At 46.7% G+C, this 25,302-nt stretch overlaps 2 protein-coding genes across 2 annotated transcripts; one reads left to right on the top strand and one right to left on the bottom strand.

Annotated features, from left to right (window-relative positions):
• The first annotated feature begins 7,942 nt into the window (after positions 1-7,942).
• Positions 7,943-11,708, top strand: LIAT1 (ligand of ATE1). The gene is made up of 3 exons (XM_035139961.2): positions 7,943-8,111; positions 9,211-9,396; positions 10,715-11,708. Exons 1-3 carry the CDS (start codon positions 7,943-7,945, stop codon positions 11,218-11,220), a joined length of 861 nt encoding a protein of 286 aa, XP_034995852.1. The 3' UTR covers positions 11,221-11,708.
• A 1,219-nt stretch (positions 11,709-12,927) lies between these two features.
• RFLNB (refilin B) lies at positions 12,928-24,681 on the bottom strand. The gene is made up of 3 exons (XM_035139841.2): positions 24,437-24,681; positions 19,008-19,117; positions 12,928-17,989 (listed from the first exon to the last, which is right to left on the bottom strand). The coding sequence occupies exons 1-3, from the start codon at positions 24,644-24,646 to the stop codon at positions 17,668-17,670; spliced, it is 642 nt and encodes a 213-aa protein (XP_034995732.1). The 5' UTR covers positions 24,647-24,681; the 3' UTR covers positions 12,928-17,667.
• Positions 24,682-25,302: the final 621 nt, after the last annotated feature.

Below are 25,302 nucleotides of genomic sequence, written 5' to 3'. Positions count from 1 at the left end.
TACTCAGACCTTAAATAAATAAGGCGCCGGCAGGCAGCGGAGCGTGCGGAGGGAAGGAGGGAGGGAGGGAAAGCCCGGCCTGGAATCCCGCAGGCGAGGATGCGGCTGGGCTTCCGGGAGAAGCGGAGGAGGGGGCGGTGGAGGGCACCGGGTTGGGGAGGAAGCCGGAGAGGCTGCGGAGCGGGGGGCGGGCAGACCCGGGAAGAGTTGGGGGGCATACGAGCCCCCCCCCGAAAATGCCCAAGTTGATGGGCATTGTGTGTGTGCACCTGCCCCCCCCTCAATATTTTATTCAAGTTGGCAACCCTGTAGGAGCAGGGTGGGGGGTGAGAATAGAATAGAATAGAATAGAATACTTTATTGTCATTATATATAATACAACGAAATTGAATGCCATCATAAAAAACAAAATAAAAACACAATTACAGACAGACAGACACACGCGCGCGCGCGCGCGCGCGCCTCCATTTGACAGGATTTATTTTGGGGGTGGGGGTGCAGGACCTGTCCTCATCCTCTGTCTGTCTGCCTAGCAGATTCAGGATGAAATGTCTCCACAATAACTCTGCTTTAAATTACTTTCTTTTGACCTCAGGAAGAAATCTGTCAAACTCTCCAGGCATTTGAAAGCCAGGAAGTTAAATAAAAGAATTAACATCGGGGAGTATTTTTCGTGTAGTTAATGAGTGTGTTTTGCAAAATTACAAAGGGCACCCTTTTTCTTCTTATTATTTTAAACAAATCTAAGCTAAAACAAACTTTCTTGGATTTGCTGGAAACCTTTTAATCTCAAATTCCTCCTTTTCCCCCCAATGCAGATTTTTCTGTGCATGTTCAGGAAGCATAGCCGCTTGAGACGCTCCCCTGTCATCCTCCGCCAGGTCTTCTTTAGTCTCTATCCAGGGTACAAACGGTGCCTGGCTGAGCAAGAGAGAGGAGGAGAGCCTTTTTTGTGATGGGGTAAAAGATTTCCACCTCTTTTAATAGGTCTGCTATGTTCAGCTCTTTTATCTGCTCTTTGCCGAGTTTCTTCTTCCACATGGTGTACCATAGTTCAGCTTCGGAGTCATAGATCATAGAATTGTAGACTTGAAAGTCTTGCAACTTATAAAAACTTAATTTTAGTTAAGTGCTTTTATTTACTTGGCTTAGGGGAAGCAGCTGCCCTATGCCACCCCCACCACCACCCCCGGCCGGCCAGCTATGCCCATGCAAGGCAGCTAAAGGAAAAGGAGGGTGTCCAAGGAAACTTTGAAAGGTTCAGGCCAAATAAATGAGAATCTGCCAATCTTCAGTTTCATTGGATGTCTCCAAGTTCTATCATCGTGAGAGAGGGAGGGAAACTTTTCTCTTTCCACTTTCTCTATAAGGAAGGACTGTGGTTTAATTAATTGTTCAAACTGATGATTTTTAAAACAGTGTATTCACATATTTTAGGGACCCAGGTGGCGCTGTGGGTTAAACCACAGAGTCTCTAGGGCTTGCTGATCAGAAGGTCGGGCTGTTCGATTCCCTGCAACGGGGTGAGCTCCCGTTCGAAAGCAGATCAAAGTGCAAGTAGATAAATAGGGACCGCTCTGGCGGGAAGGTAAACAGCGTTTCCGTGCGCTGCTCTGGTTCGCCAGAAGCAGCTTTGTCATGCTGGCCACATGAACCGGAAGCTGTCTGCGGACAAACGCCGGCTCCCTCGGCCTATAGAGCGAGATGAGTGCTACAACCCCAGAGTCGGAAACGACCGGACCTGATGGTCAGGGGCACCTTTACCTTTTATTCACATATTTACCATATTTTCAAGTGCCACCAGTTTTGAAAATCCTACCTGTGTATCCACTGTCCTCCAGGATTGAGGGGGGGGGTTAAGGCATGTGAATCGATGGCAGAGAGGTGCCGTGGAAGCTGAGGTTGGGGGCCAGGAAGCAGCAGGGGCGGGGAAGAGATTTTCCTGTTCAAGGTGTCAATTTTCCTCACCAGCTCCCTCCCTCCATCCTTAGGCCTCTCTGCTCCCCATTGATCCTGGCTCCCTGTGCCCTCCCTCCCCATATCAGCTGCTGCCTCCGATTTCCAATATCTGCTGCTCACTTCCTTACCAAAACAGCTGCCACGTCACATCAGCTGTTGCACTCTTGAAAAAGTCTCTGTCGCATTTTAAACTGGATTGAAATGTGACTTTCTGTTTCAAATGAAGATATCCAACATCCAACTTGCAGAAATTTCACTGAGGGCCCCCTGGCACCATTTGAAAGTTGTCTGTCCGTTGATTACATTGCAAGAACCAGTGACATCTCTCGGGGATCTTATGCATTTACCCATCTAGCTCAGCAGAGCCTGCTCTGACTGGCAGCAGCTCCATCCAAGCTATCAGTAATTCACTTCCTTGGGAAGCTAGATTGCCTCTCTGCTGCATCACTGGTTTTAACATTTCTCGACAGCATCCTCCCACACGCCAGCAGGAGGGAGGCAGTAATTTCATCAAGGAATCAGGAAAGAAGGCTGGCGGAACAAGGCTTTCCTCTGTTTACAGGTGTCAGGCCTGTTGCGCTGTAGGCCGAGACCGCTGGTTGCCATGGCAGCCCCACGTCTTCCCCCATCCCTCATGATGGAGCACCGCCTGTCAGAGTTATGGAAATGGATGTTTTAAGACAATGTTGCAGCTAACTGTGGCCTTTCCCTGCCAAGACAAGGCAGTTAGGGTAATTGGCCATTTTGTTTTTTTCTAAAAAGCGTTTTATGGCTTTATTACAGCCTACTGAAGAGAAAGGCGTGGCGGGGAGATGTTTCTCTCCTGAAAATGTTGCATTTCTGACAAATGTTTCCGTATATCTCGTAAGGCATGGGGGGGGGGGCAATTTATGTAAATGGTTAAACTCTTAATCTGGGCTTGAAAGCAGCCCTCATCTGCAGCCTCGTCCTTATTGAAGTGGTAAAATCCTGCTCAGAGTGTACCACTCAAGACCACAGCAGGGGACCCAGCAGAACAGAGTGATCAGCCAGGGAAAATAAAAAAACCCTACATAATTTGTGAGGAAGGTGGTTGGAGAACCTTTCCTCTCTTTCCCACCCCAAATAATAATATCTACTGTATTTCCATTGTTTGCATCTATTGCCCACCCTTTTTTTTTTCAAGGAGGCTCAAGGCAGCATACAAGGTTTTCCCTCTCCTCCTTTAATCTCCCCAACGACCCTGCGAGGTAGGTTAGGCTCAGAGAGACCATGATCACCCAGCCCTGTGTTGCAGGAGGCACCATAACAACGATGGACAACAAAGCACGAGATGTGGCACAGGGCACTGCTGAAATTTGAGAGCTCTTGCCCTTTGGAACTCCCTGCCTATTGAGATCAAGCAGACACCTTTAATGTACACTTTTCGGCCCCAGCTAAAAACGTTGTTTAGACAAACCTACCCAGATGCTTGAGACGTGGGTGGCGCTGTGGTCTAAACCACAGAGCCTAGGGCTTACCGATCAGAAGGTCGGCGGTTCGAATCCCCGCGAAGGGGTGAGCTCCCGTTGCTCTGTCCCAGCTTCTGCCAACCTGGCAGTTCAAAAGCATGTCAAAGTGCAAGTAGATAAATAGGTACCACTCCAGCGGGAAGGTAAACGGCATTTCCGTGTGCTGCTCTGGTTCACCAGAAGCGGCTTTGTCATGCTGGCCACATGACCAGGAAGCTGTACGCCGGCTCCCTCGGCCAATAAAGCGAGATGAGCGCTGCAACCCCAGAGTCGTCCGCGACTGGACCTAATTGTCAGGGGTCCCTTTACCTTTACCTTTACCCATATGCTTAGAAAGTTGGGGTAATTTTAATCTGTTTTAGTATTTTAACTTTAATTTTTTTATTGTTGTGATTTTCTCTTGATTTGACTGTTTTATTTCTTTGTAAACTGCTCTGAGGGTGTGTTTTTTGTTTGTTTGTTTGTTTGTTTACCATTAAGCAGTATATATATTTTACAGAATGAAAAAAATCAGGAGGAAGACACGGTCTTTCTTACCCCACACCACCCAATTTCATCCTCACTTCAACACTGCAAAGTAGGTTCAGAATAAAATATCCTTTGCTATTTCTTTCCAGATGCATATCCATGCGTTTTTAACCTGTCACGTTGAACCTGCAACAGCAGTGATTGCTGAATGATAAATTGCTAGGAGGCGGGTGTTGCAGGGTGCGATGAGCAATAACAATCTCACACTCACACTTTTAGGAACGCAACCTGATTATTTGCTTCAATATGACCTTTTCTCACAACTCTCCGCTGCCCTCTACCAGCAAATGCAATGCAACCAATCACTCCTGTGGTGTGAAGTTTCCCTAAATGCAGCGGTCTGTGTTTAAGGTGCTAGTCCAGTGGAGGCTGGTACCCGTTGGGACTCGTGGGGTTGGAGACAGGCACAACCAACTCTGTCTGTGTATATAAGACCATTTACTCTGGCTCCATTGTGTTCCCACTGCTAGTTTTGGAACTCTTATTTACCCCTTTGATAGCTGTGGATAAACCTGGGAACTCTAGTTTGCTAAGGATGCTAGAGGTTATAATGTCAGCACACTACAGTTCCCAATATCCTTTACGAGAAGCCGTGACTGCTAAAGTGATCTAAGAGTGCTTTAAATGTATGGTGTAGCTGGGCCTGTTAGCCCCAACCCAGATCAATTCTGTAGTATTTATTGAGAAATACAACTGTCTGATGTGTTCCCTTGCAAAGCAGCTTCCATCCCAAATGTCAGCCGTGGTTAAGCAGAGGTGTATACGTTTCAGACATCCATTAGAAAGGGATCAGGCCAGTGTTCTCACAGTCGCCAACCAGGCGCCCCTCTGGGAATCCCACAAGCAGGACCAGAGCACAAGAGCCCTCTCCCCTCTTGTGGTTTCCAGGAACTGGGATCCAGAAGCATTAGCCATTGTGGCTAGTAGCCACCAATAGCCTTCTCTACAAATTTGTTCAATCCTCTATCGAAGTCATCCAAGTTGGTGGACACATCACTACTGCCTCCTGCAGGAGAGGGTTCCACAGTTCCAACTCTGCACTGCATGAGGAAGTCCTTTATTTTATCTGTCCTGGATCTTCTTAATCATCAACCGAATCTTTTTAATCGAATGCGAGTCCTAGTGTTATGAGAGAAGGCAATTTGTACACATTGTCATAGGTAAAGGTAAAGGGGCCCCTGACCATCAGGTCCAGTCGTGTCCGACTCTGGGGTTGCGGCGCTCATCTCGCTCTATAGGCCGAGGGAGCCGGCGTTTGTCCGCAGACAGCTTCCGGGTCATGTGGCCAGCATGACAAAGCTGCTTCTGGCGAACCAGAGCAGCACACGGAAACGCTGTTTACCTTCCCGCCGGAGCAGTCCCTATTTATCTACTTGCATTTTGACGTGCTTTCGAACTGCTACCGTAGGTTGGCAGGAGCTGGGACCGAGCAACGGGAGCTCACCCCGTTGCAGGGATTCGAACCTCCGACCTTCTGATCAGCAAGCCCTAGAGTGACTCTGTGCATTAACCCACAGCGCCACCTGGGTCCCTAGAATTTGTACACATTGTCATAGAAGCATAGAATTGGAAGGGAACCCAGGGGTCATCTAGTCCAACCCCCTACAATGCAGGAATCTCGGCTGAAGCATCCATGGCAGAGGGCCATCCAGCCTCTGCTTAAAAACCTCCAAGGAAGGAGAGTCCATCGCCTCCCGAGGGAGACAGGGCTGTGGACCTGTCTCCCCTACCTATAGACACTTACCTGAGAGTAAGTCTCTCTTAACTCACTGGGGGTATACAGGCTGCACTGTCAAAATAGGGGGGGGGCATATCGTCTGATTCTCACAAAAAATTAAAAATACGTATTACTACTAATAATTACCCACCTTTCACCCTTAGGTTCCAGGGTGGATTACAACATTGAAACACAATATTTTTTTAAAAAAATCTACCCACCATAAAGGCAATATATAACCACACAGATGTGATCTTTTGGCTTTTAGTTTCGGCCACCTTACTCTAGTCTTCTTTGGAATTATAATTATGGCATCGTCAGAGTGAGGAGGAGGCTACAATTATTCTTTTACAGAAAATAATAATAATGCAATAATTGTACGTATTTCCCATTTATCACGCTAACAGGGGAAACTTGTCTCGGAAAAGCTTTGCTTAGGAACAAAGGGCTGATCTTATTTAAGCATTTTGTTGCAACGGAAAAACTACCACCACCAATCACTATGACAGTTGGTAGCAATAATTAGCATTATGAAGAATTAGGGCATCTTTTGGGAGCGTTATGTGTTTGCTGTTAAATCGGGATAATCACTCAGTGTTGCGAGAGGACCCAAGGGTAAGAGGCAGAATTGTAAGTCAAGATGAAACAGCAAAAAACTAAATGCAAAAGAAATGCGAAATATCACAGAATTGTAGAGCTGGAAGGGACCCCAAGGGTCATCCAGGGAGGGGTGAAAACATTGTGGCAGAATGGCAAGTGCCAAACTCCTGCCTAGCTGCGGTATGGAATTAATAAATGCAGGCCTACCCAACAGGGTCGTTGCAAAGGCTGCAAGATAGCTCAGCTTCCCTGATGTTGTTGAGCCGTTCAGATGTCCTGTTGCTCTCTTGTGCCTTCAGCTCGAGTGAAAACAGTGTGTGTATCCATTCAATGAGTGATGGGGGGGGGGTCTGTTTGACCTGAAACGTCTCCATGCCAAGACAAAAGTGTGGCAGGATGCGATGTACAGATGATACAGCCTTGACAGCGCACACTGAATAAGCTCTACGGAGACTCTGACTGTTTTGCCCAAGCCTGCCGGGACTTTGGCCTGACCACCAGCCTGCTACAAGTGTCCCCTAAAGCTCAATTCTGCATTTGTAATAAATAAGTCTTTTAGTGTGGCAGGATCTGCACTTTGGAACTCCCTGCCTATTGACATCGTGGCGGCGCTTTACTCTTTTCAGCACCCGCTAACAACATTTATACTTAGGCAAGCCTATCCGGGCATGAAGAATGACGGCATGCATTTCAATCTAGCTTTCACCTATATCATTCATGCTTATTAATTTTTGAATGTTTAAATAGGGTTGCCATACATCTGGGATTTCAGGGGTGGAAGTGACATCCAGGGGGATTTCCGAAAAGCAAAGGTTCGTCCTGGATTTTTGGCAACATAACGGTAAAAAAAGAAACCTTGGGTTATTTCTCTTAAAAAATAATAAAGTTCAACAATTTGTTTGTGTCCAGATTTTCACTTCTTGAAAGATGGTAACCCTGGAAAAATGTTTTAATAGTTTTATTGTTTTCTCCTTTTTACAAACTGCTGTAAGGGTTTTATTTGCTTGTTTACAATCAAGCAGCATGTAAATCCTACAAAACAAATAAAATTGTATGCTATATATTTTTTAATTGTGAAAATTGCTTTAGATTAGAAGAAATAATCAATACATCATAATTTAAAATATCCATATACAATAAGAATGATGTTAAAAACTCAGTTCTACAGCACACATATATCCACAGTTTTTGTGGCTTTTATAAACACTTAGAGAGGCTGGGATATTTTTTTAAAAAAATGGAAGCTACCTTGATAAAGTTTTACTCTATAAAGGCGGCATATAAATATTTCAAACATATATAGTTCTTTGTGCATGTAAGCAGGCAGAGAGATAGAACCATTACACTGTATTGCACACACACAAAGTTGTATTCAGTGTTAAGCCCATTGATATTAATGGAGACCATTAACTTTTGGTCCATTAATCCCAATGGGACTATTCTGAGCAGAAACTCACTGGATCCAACCCACAATGGTGATGATGATGATGATGACGACTACTACGATTTACAGCACTAGCATGAATTCATATGTAGTCTTTCCACCCCGCGCTATTTTGAAGCCGTGGGGCGGTAGCTACGGTAGGGAGTGTCAGTCAGGCCAAATGTGGGATGGGAACTATTTTTCTCCCATCTCGGCTCTGCGCGGATGGAGCCTGGAAGTCCGTGCACTGTCGCCTTGGAGACGCGTCCACGGAGCGAGAGAGGGGGCGGAGCACCGGAGCTGGCGGAGAGATTCGGTCCCAGGACGGGGGCATCTGCTAAAGCGGAGGGAGTGCGGGGGGAGGGGAGGACCCCTCCCCCACCTCAGCATACCTGTAATTGGGAGGGGGAGGGGCAGGTCATGGGAATGCTATGGGGGAGGAGGGAGAGAGAGAACAATTAATGGGGGGGGCTAATGAGGAGGTTTCCAAGGAGAAAGGTGGTCAATTAATTTGGGGGGGGGGGGGGTTTGGAGAAGCAAGAGTAATAACAAAGTTGGGGTTTTCTGAGGAGAAAGTGGTCAATTTATGGGGGGGATAATGAAAAGTTGGGGTGTGCTGAGGAGAAAGTGGTAAATTAATGGGGGATAGTGAAAAGTTGGGGTTTTCTGAGGAAAAAGTGGTCAATTTATGGGGGGGATAATGAAAAGTTGGGGTGTGCTGAGGAGAAAGTGGTAAATTAATGGGGGGATAGTAAAAATTTGGGGTTTTCTGAGAAGAAAGTAGTCAATTAATGAGAGGAAGGAAGTTTACTGAGAAGCATTGGGGTGGTTATCCACTATCCCACTTTCGATACTGCTTTGCCTGCAGATGTTTTGGGGGAGCCCCACTCCTCCATTTCCCATCTGCACACATCTTGTAACATCCCACTGAAATCCTGTCACTTTCTTCGTCCTGCAAATGTTCCCGTGGATGGGCTTTCTTTGTCCTCTCTGCTGCAGTGCAAAAGGGCCCCTTCCAGGCTGTGAACATCGCAGGAAACCCACTAAACAGAAAGATGTGTTGACGGTTCTCAAGGATTTGCCTTGAGAAGCAGAATAATATATATCTCTTGTACGATATATTGAGGTATTATTAATTCCAAGGGAGTGGAGAGAGCGGGTTAGAGTCAGAAATGGAGATCAGTCAGTATCCTCTCCAAAATTCAATTCCCAAGATTCATGCAGGCAACGCCTTGACCACTAACAGATACTAGAAGATGTATATATTATTGTTTATATTTATATTCCACCTTTTTCCTCCAAGGGGCTCGAGGTGGTATACATTTTTCTCCTCCCCCCCCCCACCTCCATTTTATCTTCACAACAACCTTGTGAGTTAGGTTGGGCTAAGAGGCAGCAACTGGCCTGAGGCCACTGGGAGAGCTTCATGGCAGAGGGAGGATTTGAACCCAAGACCCAGTCCAACACTCCTTGTCGGCTCCTGTCTCTTTTAGGCTCAGCACCCAAAGGAGCAAGAGATACCCGGAAGGAAGGAAGGATGGATGTGTGTCGGCAAGACCCCCTCTCAGAGGGGGAGGGCGCCAAGACCAAAAAGCCACCTGCGAAGGAACGCCCACAGACACCTCACACCAAGAAGAAAGCAAGGAAGACGAAGAAAAAGAAGGCAGCCCAAGATAATGGTGGGCGCCCCCAAGGCCCTTCTGTGATGGTGGGCTCCCTGGCAGCAGTGCCTGCAAGCTGCCATTTTTAAATTGACCACAGTTTCCCCAGCACGGCATGGCTGGAAATGAAAAACTGGGCATTGTGGGAAATCAAAAATGGTGGTTTGCATGTACTCACCCAGCCAGAACTGGGTGTTTGTGTGTGAAGGGTATTTTATTTCTTGCATTTATACCCCACCTACTTTTCTCTCTTGAGCTCAAGGTGGTGTGCATGGTTCTTCTGCTCCTAATTTAATCCCCACCACGACTCTCTGAAATAGGCTAGGCCGAGAGGCAGTGACTGGGCCAAGGTCAGCTAGTGAGCTCCATGGCCAGCCCTCTAACCATTGTACCGCACTGGCTCTGCATGAGTGGACTGAGGGTAGTTGCCAGAGAGGCTTAGCCTTTCAAGCAGCCATGGGGAACTTGGTGGCCCTTCAGCTGATCTACGACCACTGCAGCCAGCATGGCCAACCAACTCTCAGTCCTGATTTTGGTAGCTGGTGTCCAATAATATTCAGAAGGCCGCAGGTTTCCCCCATGCTGTGGCTGCCAAATGTCATTTTAGTGCAGCCGTTACAAGGCTGGTTGTGAATTTTGTGCATAAGAACCTACCTAAACTTGCATTCTTTATACCAACGTCTGGTTGATTCAAGTAGTCTTTCATGCTAGTTGGCAATCTGCACAAGAAGGGAAGGAACAATGCTGGTGGCGGTCTGCTTTCTTGGAGAAGCAAACACTTGTTCTAGAAATTGGACTCCAGAGTTGGTTGTTTTCCTGAGCAAGTTTCAAGTAGCTGCTCTTCTCTAGTTTAAGCAGTAGAGGGCGGGAGATATTCATCAATTGCCACTCCATTTCAACAGGAGGATGTTGAAACATTCTGCCTTTAGGAACAGAGGTGGCTGAATAATATAATTAAACCATTTTGTAGCTAAAGTCATTACAAAAAAATGATGGTGAAGAGCAGCTGCTGTCCTGCCAGTTGACTCTATAAATAAGGCTGCTCCTTTGTGCATGTCTTTCCCAACACCCATCTTTTAATATGCTGAAATGGGGGACAAGCCAGTGAGAGATCTTCTGCTTTGTATGCAGAATGTCCCAGGCTCAATCCCCAACATGCCCTGGTGGGAGTGGTAAAGATTTTCTTCCTAAAACCCTGAAGAGTTGTTACCAGTCAGCATTGACAGTCCTGTGCTACAGGGACCAATAGTCTGACTTGGCCTAAGGCATTGTATGTCCCTATGATGTGCTTTGAAAGGTGCTCAGACTTCCCTCTGACGCCATTCTTTTGAAGCAGGAAAACCTGAAGGCAAAAGCAAGAAGAACTCCGTCCTTGTGACATCACCCCATGAACTACTTCAACACCAAACTGGCCCTGGAACGACGCCCCAAGGTGCTGCCCCAAAGGCGACTCCAGCCAAACCTGCTCTCTCTGCCAGCATTTCGTTCTTGACCCAAAACAACTGTGTGCTTTCCAACGAGAGCCTTCGCTGGGATGGGATCCTGGATGATCCCATAGCAGAAGAGGAGAGGCTGTGGGTCTACAGGCTGAACAGAAGGAAGCGTTATGGGGAGTACATCCAGCAAAACCTACCGCCAGAGCCATCCTTCGCTTTTAAGCACTTGCCACAGCATTATGTGGCTCCTCCTCAGGGCAGGGAGCAGTTGCTGCGGAAGAGCATGTCCTCCACTACTACTTCAGTGCCCAAGACAGACCAAAGTGGACAGAGTTCTAAGATCTCAACAAACGTCTCAAAAAGGCAGTCAGCACTGATGCCAAGTGTTTCTCAGGAAATAGCGTAAATAAATCTTCCCGACACTTCTGTTTTGCTTTGTTTAAGCAAAGGCATGAAGATCTTGAAGAGGTAACCCTAGATGGTTATATTTGAAACTAATGAGATTATTAATCTTTTCATCAAGTTAACCAACAGCTGTCTGCACACTGCAAATTTAAGTTTGATAAAATTCTGTGTGGATGGATAGATAATGGTTTGCTGGCATCCAACTAACCTTCCATAGATGGAGGAAGGGGTTGGGGAATCCACAGGAATGACTTTCAGTTTTGCAGACACACCAGATGTCAACACTTTGTTGCTTTTTGAACAAGATGTGAAAAATAATAATGGAGACATGGGCTTTATTCAAATACAGCAGCACTAAAATACCACCACATATTGGGCCATTTGTTATTTTAAATCTCATGTACTCGTGAAGGACTTTGATATCTGTGCTATTTGTGATGCCACTTTTGTCAAAATTAAACCATTGCTTCTCACTCTGCTGTGTACAAAAACCAACCAGTGTCGTCTTCCCTTGCAGTTGGTGGAGAGAGCATGGCGTATGCTCCCCTTGGGGCAGGGGAAGAATAACGACACAATAGAGGTATCTTCTCTGAACTTCACCTGAACTCCCTTTTACTGCACAGTAGGGAACCTTTTTCAGGTGAGGGTTGCATTCCTTTCTGGGCAATATTTCAGGTCCCACATGCCAGTGATGCACAGGGCCAGAGGCAAAAGTGGTTGAAGCAGCAAGTGTACATTTTGCATTTGTATAGTAGGCAAGTTTACACGCACACGCACACGCACACACCCCTTTTTATATTCTCCATCCAGGCACACAAGCAGAGTTTGAAGACAAGAAAAAAACACTCAAGGAAGCAGGACTGCTGAGGGGCATGGCTGAGGAGGTGTGGCCTAGGAATGGTCCTGAGGGCTAGGTAAAAAGGTTTCAGGGGCCACATTTGGCCCTTGGATCTGAGGTTTTACTGGGCTGCTTAGAACTACCATTGGAGCTTTTGGTTTTTATTTATTCATTTAATTTATACCCTGCCCCTCCTCCTAATTGCATTGGTACTAGATTGGAAATGGTTAAATGAGACTTCAATAGGGCTTACTCCCAAGTAAGTGTATATAGGTAGGAGTGCAAGCTAAATTATCCTAAAGAAAAATTTAAACCTAGGAAACCTAGCAGGTTGTTTTCTGCTGCTCCAGAGATGCGGACACGGAGCAATGGATTCAAACTACAAGAAAGAAGATTCTACCTAAACATTAGGAAGAACTTCCTGACAGTAAGAGCTGTTCGACAGTGGAATTTGCTGCCAAGAAGTGTGGTGGAGTCTCCTTCTTTGGAGGTCTTTAAGCAGAGGCTTGACAGCCATATGTCAAGAATGCTTTGATGGTGTTTCCTGCTTGGCAGGGGGTTGGACTGGATGGCCCTTGTGGTCTCTTCCAACTCTATGATTCTAACTCCACATATGTTTTTTTTTTTTACCTATTTAAAATGGTTTGTCTGAGAGCCTGGTGGTATGGATAAAATGAGATCAAGTGCCTATGAAAATATTTATTTTAAAGGAAAGCAAATATAACCCCCAATTCCTTATGTTTTCATTTGTCAGTTTTTCAGATTCAGTAATCATTCACACATACAGAAAGCATGGTAGTGGTGACAAGCCTCGTCTGCGATGAGTGTCAATAAACACAATACACTTAAACACAACACACTTCTATGGGATTATGTTCTTCAGATAATTTATTACTAGTTAAAATGGGGGGGGGGATCCAAAGCAAATTAAGAACAGTCATAGAGAGAGGGAGAGGAATCATGTCATTGACATTGCACAGTGATATCCAGGACTTCGCAAGAACGCGGCAACACAAGTTAACTTTTAAATCATGTAAAGACACTTTTTTAAAAAACCACCTCTTTTTTAAAAGTACACACATATAGGTAGATATCGAAGACTGATCATTAAAAAAAAAAACCAGAGGCAAGGATGAGGATGATACAAGGCCTAGTTTATTAATTAACTCATTGGAAATGCAAAACTTGGAGAGCCCCAGAGCACATCGACCTAGAGAAATATCTGCATAGAGCAAGTATCCAGACAGGTCCCACCCACCACCACCCAAATTCTAGGGGCTTCTTCAAATGCCATGTTACTAAACAAAAAGAGAAACCCTTTGATTTCCTAACCAAGAAGTAGGTTAGTAGCCACTGTGACATGTCTGATGAACCCCAAGAGTTACTTTGCTGCATCAGCCTGAGCCCCTTCAACCAAATACCTCAAGGAAGCCCCTTTAGTCAGTTCCCTATTTGGTTCCTGCAGACAGAAATATCCTGGAGGTAGCAGGCAAGAGCAGTTTAATATTTTCAAGTTAGCAACTAAAGCCCCAAAATATACCTCTAGGAGTGGCACAGATTTATTCACTGCCATAGGAATAAAAACATTACGAGCGCTCTACCATCATGATCTTAAGGCTGCTGGAAAAAGGAGTAAAATCTACCATCACTGCCTTCCACAGGCTTTTCATCCTAAAAGATTAGGAGGGAAAAGGCTGAGAGATAAGAGTCCAGTAATGTCACTACCCGAAGGATGGGGAGCCTAGAGTTGCCCAGATCGCCCCTCTCAAGAGGCTGTGGCCATTGGGGTTAACAGGAGCTGGAGCCAAACAACATCTGGACGGCTATAGTCTCCCTACTGCTTGTCTGCACTGGCTGGCAGCAGCTTGTTTTTATATGTTACTGTAAGCCACCCAGAGTGGCTGGGGAAACCCAGCCAGGTGGGCAGGGTATAAATAATAAAAATTTTATTATTATTACAAGAATCCTTGCTAGTCCTTCATGGAGATGCTAGGGATTGAATCAGAGACATTTTGCACATAAATAGGCTCAACTGAGCTGGTTTTTAGGACTGCAGCTACGGAGGATACTTAATTGAGGGGATCCCAATGTGAATAAGTGACTCTCGTGAGCAAAGAGTTGCAAACATCTCATCTCCCTATTGGGTCCACACTGGATGCTTTTCCTATTCCAAAGACATTTTTGTACCTTTTTATTATTTTAAAAAAGAGAAACCTTATTTGCAATACCACACATGTTAAAGATAAGTAACCTCTGCAATAATGCCCTGCCAATGCTGGGCTCTCTCTTTTTTAGTATTTTTGAACCATGTCCATTTGCAGCACTGGGGACTTGGCAGCCCATCCTTTTTCAAATCCAATCCCTCATCCCATGTGGGATGTCTCTCCCCCAAATTCTGTTTGCCCAGTTAAAATATCACTGGGGCTAGTATGCAGAAAGGCTCTACGGGAAAATTTGCACTCATTACTCCGTCAGCTGCCATCTATGCAAATAATTCAGCAAAGAGGCCTGCCCACCTTTCCATGTTCATTTTACCACAAGAACTAGAAACTTGGGTGTGTGTGTTTTTAAAACAACAACAACAACTTGTGAGTATTCCCAGAGAGCTCACAGATTCAAAAGTTAAGAGGACAGCTTCCCATAGGCAGCCCTACAAATTCTTAGATCACTTCTTCACACTGCTACCGTAGGTATGCAGCGATGACAATGAGTACTTGGTCATTTCTAACAAAACAGTCACTCCTCAAGGAATGTCTAACTCGTCAGTCATTTCCCCGTTAAACGCTACTTGGTAACCCTACCCAGTAGGAAAATTACATGTCCTTTTTTATATACATTCAGCTGTTTTTGCAACAGCAATGCAAAATTTAAGTGAGGAATGACTCATACACCTTCCTCCTTTCATAAAGGTTTTTCTGTTACTTCAAAGAAGGTTATTGCTCCTCCTACAGAACTCAACAAAAACAACAAATTCAGTGTTTCTCTATGACTACGCAGTCACAGAGTAATTTGTTTGCACCCTGCAACGGAGATGATAGCATGTTGTTTGCATCCTGTACCAGAGATTACAGCATTTTGTTTGCATACAGAGTTCCTGGCTTTTGAAAACTTAGCTTTGGTTTGGCCGTGGCATGGTGGGGTGGGGGGGGCAGTAGCATCCCCAAAGTTATCTTTAAAAGTGTGCAACATTTGCAAAAGATTCCCTAGATTCTAGTTCCCTTCACAGCAAAGGAACCATCAATTATAATCAAATTAATAACTCAAAAACAATTCCCCCTTCTTACCATGAAGCAACCCTGCCTTCACACATAGAACGCCACAAAATACCTTACACTTACCATTAATCACACTTGCAAGAACAAACTCAACTGACTGGACTTTCTGCTCCATTCTGGATTCCTGACAAAAACTAAACTTGTTCTTGCCCAAACTGAATCTCTCCCGCACACCTTTAAGGTGTAGAGATCATAACTTCTTCTTATGAGTGAAACTGACTCGCACACCCCACAAAACAACTTCTGTTCCAACCAGTCTAAGGAACTTCTCCCATGCTTCATCTGCTCTATATTTCAGCAACATTTTAGGGGGGGGAGGAGGGAATGCATTTTTTATAAAAGGGAATGTTTCCTTTGGTCAAAGTGCTTGCAAAAGCATAACAATGAAACTTCAACAAGAGACCCTGCTGACGAACTGTTGGAGGAAAGAAAATGAAATCTTGTTTGCGCCGTTTGGCAGTGCCATTATAAACCCATCAGCCTTTCAGGTGCCTCAAGATTCTCAGCTGTTTATTTTTGTAGAGGGAACCACTGGCAAAACACAAACACAAAACCCCATCCATCTCACAGCCTTCCTGAAATTTACTGAGATTTGTTGACAGAGAATGGCTGTTACAACAGGCAACGTAAATTGTTTTTCAAACTAAAAACAGAACAAGGCTTTCAAAGAAAAAGCTAGTGAGGAAGGGGAAGCTCTTGACACAACATAGGGCTCATCCAGATTGCCCTGTCCTGCCGCTTTCCCCTGGAGAAAGCTGATCTTTACCGCTGAATCGGAGATGGCCAACTGGGTCACACCTCTAGTCCAGATTATTGCAGGAGGTTTAATCTACCGCTCACAACCAGGAAGCCTCCGACCACAAACGGAGGCACTGCTATGGAAACAATAAAATTCGCAGATGCCTCTATGCTGCTCAGTATTTAGGACCGATTTCTAGGGGTGTACGTTTCCAGCATTCTCACTCCGCCTTTGTCCAAATTTACCAAAACTGTTTTGACACACTACTGCAAATCTTCCTAAGACCCTTGGGGCAAGCATTGTAGCCTAGTAATATTAGAATATCTGCTCTGCATGCAGAAGATCCTAGGTTCAATCCCTGGCATCTGCAGGTAGGGTGACCCCTCCCCCCCGCCTGAAACCCTGAAGACTTCCTGCTGGTCAGTGTCAATTATTCTAAACTAGATGGACCAAAGTATCTGACCCAGAGGGGTCCAGTCAGATCTTCCTTTTGCGCCTGTGAAGAATTACTCAAATGACCTGTTCACAACGCACACATTTTAGGCAGCCAGGACTGGCTCTGAATCTCCCATTAACAGCGGCTTAGCATGCTGCTGGGCCACAGAATTACTACTTTCATCATAGAAATCTGAAAGTCATTATCCAAAAGAGATTGCCTAAGGTTGTGCCACCATTATCCTCAGCTTTCCAAAGCACTCACGGGCGGTTCTGAATTGTGGCATTTGCAAAATGTTGCGTCTTTTAAAGCAACGATGAGTTAAATGATGATGATCCCAAGGTAAATATTAGCTTTATACTCACTACAAGCCCTGCAGGAGCAACTTCAACCAAATTTAACCAAAGCGAACTGTTGGACAAGTCCGCAATGAATTAAATAAAACAAGGTATATAATGCATATCTGGGAAACCGATAACCTAGTAATTATTGTGGTTTTATGCCAAACCACAACTGGCCTGATTTTTAGGCTTCCTTAAAAGACGCAGGCATAACACATAAGGAGTATAATCGGTAAGGTTTATAGTGACAAACTATAACTGTGATTTGACCACCAGCCAGCCTTCCCTGGCAAAAAAATCTGTCTTAATACATTAACGTAATAAATGAGACTATCGAAAATAAGTTATGGTTTTTAGGTTGGAAAGAGTTCTTTTTATATATATAAAATTACTTGGCGCAGGAGCAACTAGGATGGTTTCCAACTGCCAGTTCAGGAATTGTTTTCGCTTGAAGGCCTTTGTCCTAAGCTCCTTCTCTTCTCCACGAACAAGTTACTTTCCTCTCGGAAAAGAAAGGTCCGCTTATTTTCACCCCACACGAGGAAAAGACAGCAAAAGAAAGGAGGGAAAGTGCCCTCGGAGAAAATTGCGTTTGCGTTCCTGTAGACATAAATTAAGTGCAGGCCCACAGGATCCTTAAGGCTGAAGACATGCCGTGGAGGAGAGGTAGCTACAAGAGGAAATTCGTTCGGGAGGCAAAGCTAATTCAGGGCTTCATCCATTTCCATCGAGTGGAGAGCTTACGATGCGTCAGAAACCCATCATGTTGCAACAGCAGAGAGAGAGGGAGGGAAAGAGACTGAGAGAGAGAGAGTGTAGTCAGCAACCATCAGGGTTGTTATCACTCCCAGTCGATTCCAGCTCAACGCTGGAGAGGAACTTCCGCACGAACTTTCGGCAGTTGTAATCCAGTGTGGTGGTGTACACAGTCTTGGTGTGCTTGGGGTAGACGATTGTGGTGCTCGAGAAACTCCTGGGCCGGGGGCGCGGTTGGAGGCGCACCTCAGCTTTGTAGCTACGCCAAGTGTTGTCGGGGACGCAGACGACCGTCTGGCTGCAAGAGGACAACCCCAGGCCCATCGGCATAGAAATATTGTTGATGAAGTGTTTCTCAGAGTCGTATTTCACCGAAGAGGTGTACCTGTGAACCACGGGGCGGAGCAGAGGGAGAAAACAGACAGGACAGAAGTTAGCATCGTTACACCTGCCAGAACACTTTAGCTAAAAAGACTGTAGAATTTATTTTATAGGTTTCTTTTAAAATTATACGCTGCTTAAAAACATATCAAAGCGGTTTGCAACATTAAAAAGACCAAAAACATACAATAAAGGTAAAGGGACCCCTGACCATTTGGTCCAGTCGTAACCGACTCTAGGGTTGTGGTGCTCATCTCGCATTATTGGCCGAGGGAGCCAGCGTACAGCTTCCAGGTCATGTGGCCAGCATGACAAAGCCGCTTCTGGCGAACCAGAGCAGCGCATGGAAACGCCGTTTACCTTCCCGCTGTAGCGGTACCTATTTATCTACTTGCACTTTTACATGCTTTCGAACTGCTAGGTTGGCAGGAGCTGGGACCAAACAACGGGAGCTCACCCCGTTGCAGGGATTCGAACCACCGACCTTCTGATCAGCAAGCTCTAGGCTCTGTGGTTTAACCCAATTTAACAGCAAAAAGTAAATAACAAGTATCAACAAACCATTGTGAACTCTTCTTAATTGCTTGCTTAAGCCTGGCAGAATTGTTTGGTAATGCCTAAACTCTGTGGACTGCCCTGAGATCTTACGGTGAAGGATATAAATCTAATAAATAATGATTTCTCAGAGCAGAAGCCTGCCTGACAAACCACTTTTGAGGGGGCTTCCAAAATCAGTCTGCGATACGGCATGTGGGTCGGCCGATAACAGAAAGCAGGCCTCTGTTTGTGCCTATAACAGCTCTTGGAGCCCAAGCCTCAGGGAATTGTGCTCTAATACGCAAGGCGCTATTTTCCTCAAGCACTTCGTGAAATGTGGCAGCCTGCCCCCAGCCTCCGATGCCCAGGGATGCTCTTGACTCTGCAGGTCCACACAAGGCCATCTCGCTTCTGCGCCCAGCGATGGGCTTTGACAAATCCTGCTGGTCGTCTTCGCTACCCTCCTCTTACAACTCTTGGCGTACCTTATATCCTTGGGCGGCAACAGATCAAACGCCACTCCTTCCCCAAAGGACAGAGGGCATAAGCGAGAGGAGCAGCCGGGGAGCAGCGGGCTGGGACAAGACGAGGTCTCCTGCAAAAGGAAAGGCATGTCTTTCAGCATGGGAAGTTGTCAGGCAACACACTGAATGGTGACGCTATCAAACGGCTGAAGGCGTGGAAGAGAACGGAAGGGGGTCCAATAAATAAAAGCCAATCTTACAAAGCCAGAGTGCGGAACCTCATTCCCGGGGCCCAAATGTGGGACTCTCTCCAGGCCACACCCCCTCTCTGAAAGCCACGCCCCTCACCTGGACCCTCCTTGTGCATTTTTGCCTGGCTGGAATTGTGTCCTTGCACTCTGGCAATGCCTCTGGCTTCGGTAGGTGGAAGATAGAGAGAGGTCATACCAGGAAGTGTGTTTTTTTTTTAAAAAAAAAAAGCTGACTGTGAAAAATTGCATTTGTTGCTCCGCCCACTTTTTGCCTCTGGCCCCGCCCACCACCGGCATGTGGCCCCAAAGGGAGCATGGCCCCTGTCTGGAAAACATTTCTTGCCCTGGACAGCAATTCACAGTAGCAATGCCGTTGTTAGGAGCACAGGAGAGGAAGCTGCCTTCTACCAAGTCAGACCAGCTCAGTCTTGTCTACACTGACTGGCAGCAGCAGCCCTCCTGAGTTCCAGGAGGGTGTCTCTGCCAGCCCCACCTGCAGATGCCATTGGAGATTGAACTCGGAGCCGTCTCCATGCCAAGCATACTTCCTTCCTGAGTTACAGCCCTTCCTGGCAAAAGAATCTCATCATCACACATATCAGCGAACACAAATCCGACACAGTTCACACTTTTACATTTTCAAGGTTTTGGTTTTTTTCCTTAAAAAGATGCAACACATTCTGATTTCAGCAGCTCTTACTTTTTCTTTCTTTCTTTCTTTTATTAGCACGGCCTCAGCCTACAGGGTTCTTTGCAGTCCTATAAAAAGTTCAGCCTGCATATTTGGCCACAATAATTCCTCCTCCTCCTCCTCTTCTTTTCCTCTTTTAAAGATGGAAAAGTGAGGTTGAGCAACATCAGCTCAGCCAAAAACAAAGAAGCAAAAAGAAAAGGGAAAAAAAAGTGATGAACTCAAGTCCTTAGCATTTTGGACAGAGACAATTCCCACACAGATGCTACAGGGGCAGCTACTGTCCTGGCAAGGCGGAAGAGGTGGAACACATATCTCACACCTCTCCTGGCCCTTAACTTGATCCAGTCCTTAAAAAGCGCTGGAACCATCTCAGCCCCGGCAGTTACACATCTTGGGAAAAAAGTTCCTTCTTTTCCAACATCCCCGCCTAAAACCAAGCCATGAAAAAAAAAAACGTGCCGCCGTACAACGCTTCCAGACAACCCATTTCTGGAACATCCATCCATCCATCTTTCCCAGGGAGATTACTGGTAGATAATAACGTGGGCTATTTCACAAGAATCCAATCCTGATCTGTCGCCTGCTCTACGTACTTAAGGCCCATTCCACTCTGATTCATTTGCACAGAGGGTAGATGCGAGCCTTACCCCCACACTTTCCAAGTGCATTTGCCCATCACACACACACAAAAAAACCTGTTTGGGGGAAGCGAGCTTGTTGCGCAAGATCTCCTAACCAACTACAACAGCAAAACAATCGAACCCAACCCCCAAAAAAGGCTTCAAATGCCCCTAACCAAGACACTCGGTGTAAATTCAGTGGCTAGTGCAGGGGTCAGCAACCTTTTTCAGCCGTGGGCCGGTCCACCATCCTTCAGACCATGTGGTGAGCTGGACTATATTTGGGGGGGGGGGGGGAAATATGAATTCCTATGCCCCACAAATAACCCAGAGATGCATTTTAAATAAAAGCACACATTCTACTCATGTCAAAACACCAGGGATGCCCCACAAATAACCCAGAGATGCATCTTAAATAAAAGCACACATTCTACTCACATAAAAACATGCTGATCCGTGGGCCGGATTGAGAAGGCGATTGAACCACATCTGGCCCACGGGCCTTAGGTTGCGTACCGCTGGGCTAGTGGATCAACACCCACTCATCCACCCCAGTGCCCTGCCCTGCCCTTGGGGGGGACTAAATAATAATAATAATAAGTTGTTTTTATTAATACCCCGCCCACCTGGCTGGGTTGCCCCACTCAACATCCCCTCGTTGACTTGAATTTCAACTTGTAGTCAGGCTCTCGGTCCTTGCTCAAAGAAGCCACACTGAAGAATCACAGCTGTTTCCTACGGTAGTATCTAACCTAAATTCCTCCTCCTTCCCTCCCTCCAACATAAGAAAGCAAAAAAAACAAAAAACCCGCCAATTTTATTCTTTGCTTGTATTTTGTCTCCAGAGGAGTATGCAAATAAAGGGGTGGAGATACTCTTCAGGGAATTACCGGTAATTCATGCAAATTGGGGAAGGGAGGGGTCATTCGTAGCCAGGCTAAAATATTATTTAGCTACTCCTTTCACACCCTTTAACCACAACCCAGTTTCCCTACATTTTCAACATTTATTTCTTTATTGCATTCACATCCCATTTTTTCCTCCAAGGAGCTCAAGGTGGCAAATATGGTTTCCCCCGCCCCATGTAATCATCACAACAACCCTGTGCGGTAGGTTAGGCTAAGAGACAGTAACTGGCCCTAGGTTGCCCATTGAGCTTCATAACTGAGTGTGGACTTGAACCCTGGTTTCCAAGGTCCTAGTATGACACTCTATACCTAACTGCCTTCACCACATGAACTCTTAACGGGTGCAGGGGATTCAAAGTCAGAACCAAGAGGCGGCATGGGCTTCAAATTAGCCAGTCTATCGTTTCAAAAACCTGTTATCTTTCGTGTATGCAGGCTAGCCCAGAGTGACAAAATTATTAACTTCATAAAATCTGTACACTGCTTGTTTTTACAAAGAAACCTCAAAAAGATAAAAAAATTAAAATAAAGCCACCAATAGGAAAAAAAATAACAATAATAGTTTAAAACTCTCAAAAGATTTAAAGCAGGGGTCAGCAAACCTTTTCAGCAGGGGTCCGGTCCACTGTCCCTCAGACCTTTTGGGGGCCGGACTATTATTGGGGGTGGGGGTGGGGAATGAATGAATTCCTATGCCACACAAATAACCCAGAGATGCATTTTAAATAAAAGCAACACATTCTACTCATGTAAAAACACACTGATTCCCGGACCGTCTGCGGGCCGGATTTAGAAGGCAATTGGGCTGGATCCGGCCCCTGGGCCTTAGTTTGCCTACCCATGAACTAGAGTCTAAAAACAGATTATAACACTCACCAACTATCTGGGCAGGCTTGTCTAAACAATGGCAGGAGCTGAAAAGAGTACAGTGAAGGCGGCAGGGCTGGTATCAATAGGCAGGGAGTTCCAAAGGCAATAAAAGACAGAGGTCTTAACAGATGTGGAACAGATATTACATGGCACCTGTAACAGTACCACTTCCACCAATCAAAGCGGTTGAGTATATGTGGCAAGGCAATCTCATAAGCAAAAGGGGGCAGAAGAGAAAGTGGACAAGGTACATTTATACTGACACACTCCGTGGCTGAGCTGTGGGTAACTGCCTCCTCCCCCCCCCCCAACTATCTGTATGTGGGGCACTAATATTCAGCAGAGAAAGCCACAAACACCAGATAACGCTCTCCCTCTCCTGATCCCACCTGTCTCCGAATCCTGTTGCGGCATGTTGGGGGGGGGGCACAGCAGCTGCGCACCAAATGTTGGTTTACATTCCGTAGCAGCTGCCTGGAAGAGAAATTATTAACAGGACACAAATGGTCTGTCACCGTGCTGGAGGTGGGAATCACATTGTACAGGAGGTGGGTGGGGGAGAGAATCCTTTTTGGAAGCCTGTTTGGTATACTGGTTGGACTAGGGACCTGGGTTCAAATCCTGGACTCAGCCAGGAAGCTCACCAGGGGTCATCTCAGCCAGACCTACCTCACAGGGTTGCTAGGAGATTAAAAACAGGGAGGGTGGGGAGAACCATGTATTTATTTCAAAGCCTTTCCAAACAGCCTAATAGTTCAATAACCTCCAAGGGGTGCAAACTGTGTGCAATACGAAAAGTGATCCCAGCTGAAAAAAGAAAAATACAAACTCGAGCAGCATAAAAACATAAGCAAATGAAACAAAGATTCAGGGGATTCATATAAATATATGTCCAGGCTTACGGGTCACGTATGCCACCTTGAGCTCCTCATATAAATGTCATAATAAAACAAAAAAGGGAAAAAAAGAAACGAAACATTAGGACGTCCCATGACAATTGCCTGGGCCCCATAATCCCACAAGAGAATTTGGGAAGGTCATAATTACAACATACAGTAATAACCCACCCACAGAGCCCTTGGGGATCCTAGCAGACCCCCCACACTCCCTGCTTGTAACCCCCTACTACCCCCCATCATGCACTCGGAGACTCTTGAGAGGCACAAGAAATCATCAACACACTAGCTTGTGTTATGCAGTAGCATCCGACTGAAAACATTTAGCAGGGTTGTAGCATTAGCTCCACTCATTTGGGCCCATGGCAAGCCGAATCCACTAGATTCTAGTGCTGCAGGTTGGGCAAAGGATGGCACCCTTGAGATTTGGACAATCCCAACACAAGTCACCACACTGCCTGCGGCATCAAGTCTGCAAAATGGGCACAGTAATCACGATGGCCTAACTTTACTACCATGATGTGAAGGATCTGGAGACTATGAAGTCCCTCAAGGGAACCCTGACTGCTCCCATGGGGAGCCTGAGCAGGTACCGTAGTCTCCAGCAAGAAAATACTAGGGTGGGGAAAGAGGGGTTCTCCAGTTAGCACCAGTTAGGGAAACTGGAGCCACAGCTACCGGTAGGCAGGAAGCGGGGGTTACAACCTGCCTAATCCCCGAAGGGTCTCAAAAAGCACCACGTCGAGGGGAGGTAGAAGGAGGGGTCCACCTGGGGAAGGAAGTGCAAGGAATTTGTTGCTAGTTTGGCATCCCAAACTGACCTCGCCCGGATCCGCAGAGGCTGCTTTGCGTTTTATAAAAACTCGCTTGAGTAGTTTGGACAGTCCAGTCCATCCCCCTGAACCTTAGCGTCAGATAAAACATGTTCGGGATTGCACCGCCTTGAGCCCGCACTACATGGACTCGCATACCCCGGATTTGCTCTCCATTCCCAGCATCCGATTTCACGCTCCTCTTGCGCACTCGTCCGCAGCCTCCCTAATGCCCCTTGAACCGCGCCGCTAATTCGGATTGCATCCCCCCGCTCGACGCTCCCTTGCTAACGCAGCTGGCGTTTGGACCTGCATCGCCGTGCACACACCCCCCGTTAATCTGGATTCACTCCGGTCCCACACCGGGACAGACGCAGGCGCCTGCTTTCCTGCACTCACCTTCGGAAGCGGCTTGGTCTCCGGTCTCTCGGTCTCCGGCAGCGCACTGGCGACTCCTCCCCGCTCCGATCCGCCGCCGCCCGAGAGCAGCCAGCTGCCGGGGCTGGGGCTGGGGGGCAGCCCGGAGTCGGGGCTGTCGAGGCCCCGCTCGGCCCGGCGCTTCGAGTCCGGCAGCTCCGGGACGTCCGGCAGGCTGAGCCGCCCCACCATCTCGCCTCCTTCTTTCTCCGCGCGCCCGGAGCGCACTGGCGAGAAGGACGCGCAGGCGGCCGCCTCGGGCGAGGGGCGGAGGCCGGAGAGAGACCCGCCTCCCCGGGGCTGCCGAGAGGGAAGCGAGGGGGGCAGCCTGGCGACACGATCCGAGGGGAAAGGTGCCACGGCTCCCTCGCTCGGGGCTCGACCAAATTTATGCTGCTGGTGGGGGCCTCCTATCTGGCTAGTCGGATCTTCTACTTCCGTGCGCACCGTCCATTTATAGCTTGCAAGAGCCTTGGCGTCTCCAAAGTATCCTGGGAGCTGAAGTTTGCAAAGGACGCTGAGAGTTGGTAGCATAGCTGCCAAGTTATCCCTTTTTTAAAGGGATTTTCCCTTATGCTGAATAGGCTTCCTCGCGAGAAAAGGGAAAACTTGGCAGCTATGGTTGGTAGGAGACCCCTGTTCTCCTCCCGGAGGTGCAATTCACAAACTTCTCTGCCAGGAGAGGTTGACTGTCAAAGCACTCGGAGAACTGTAGCTCTGGGAGGAGAACAGGTGCTGTCTGAGCAATTGCTCCCAGCACCCTTCACAAACTACAACTCCCAGGATACTTTGGGGGAAGCCGTGATTACTGAAAGTGGCTTGATACTCCTTTAAATGTATGGCATGAC

Source organism: Zootoca vivipara, chromosome 15, assembly GCF_963506605.1.
Source record: "Zootoca vivipara chromosome 15, rZooViv1.1, whole genome shotgun sequence".
In the NCBI taxonomy this organism is placed as follows: domain Eukaryota; kingdom Metazoa; phylum Chordata; class Lepidosauria; order Squamata; family Lacertidae; genus Zootoca; species Zootoca vivipara.
The sequence above is the reverse complement of the archived record's forward strand: the minus strand, read 5'-3'. Positions and strand labels throughout refer to the sequence as shown.

Coding starts and splice junctions, on each gene's coding strand:
- RFLNB (XM_035139841.2), bottom strand. CDS start 24,646: ATGGTGGGGCGGCTCAGCCTGCCGGACGTCCCGGAGCTGCCGGACTCG. Junction 19,118..24,436: donor AGACCAAGCCGCTTCCGAAG/GTGAGTGCAGGA, acceptor TTCCTTTTGCAG/GAGACCTCGTCTTGTCCCAG. Junction 17,990..19,007: donor TTGCCGCCCAAGGATATAAG/GTACGCCAAGAG, acceptor CGTGGTTCACAG/GTACACCTCTTCGGTGAAAT.
- LIAT1 (XM_035139961.2), top strand. CDS start 7,943: ATGGAGCCTGGAAGTCCGTGCACTGTCGCCTTGGAGACGCGTCCACGG. Junction 8,112..9,210: donor TCCCCCACCTCAGCATACCT/GTAATTGGGAGG, acceptor TGTCTCTTTTAG/GCTCAGCACCCAAAGGAGCA. Junction 9,397..10,714: donor GAAGGCAGCCCAAGATAATG/GTGGGCGCCCCC, acceptor CTTTTGAAGCAG/GAAAACCTGAAGGCAAAAGC.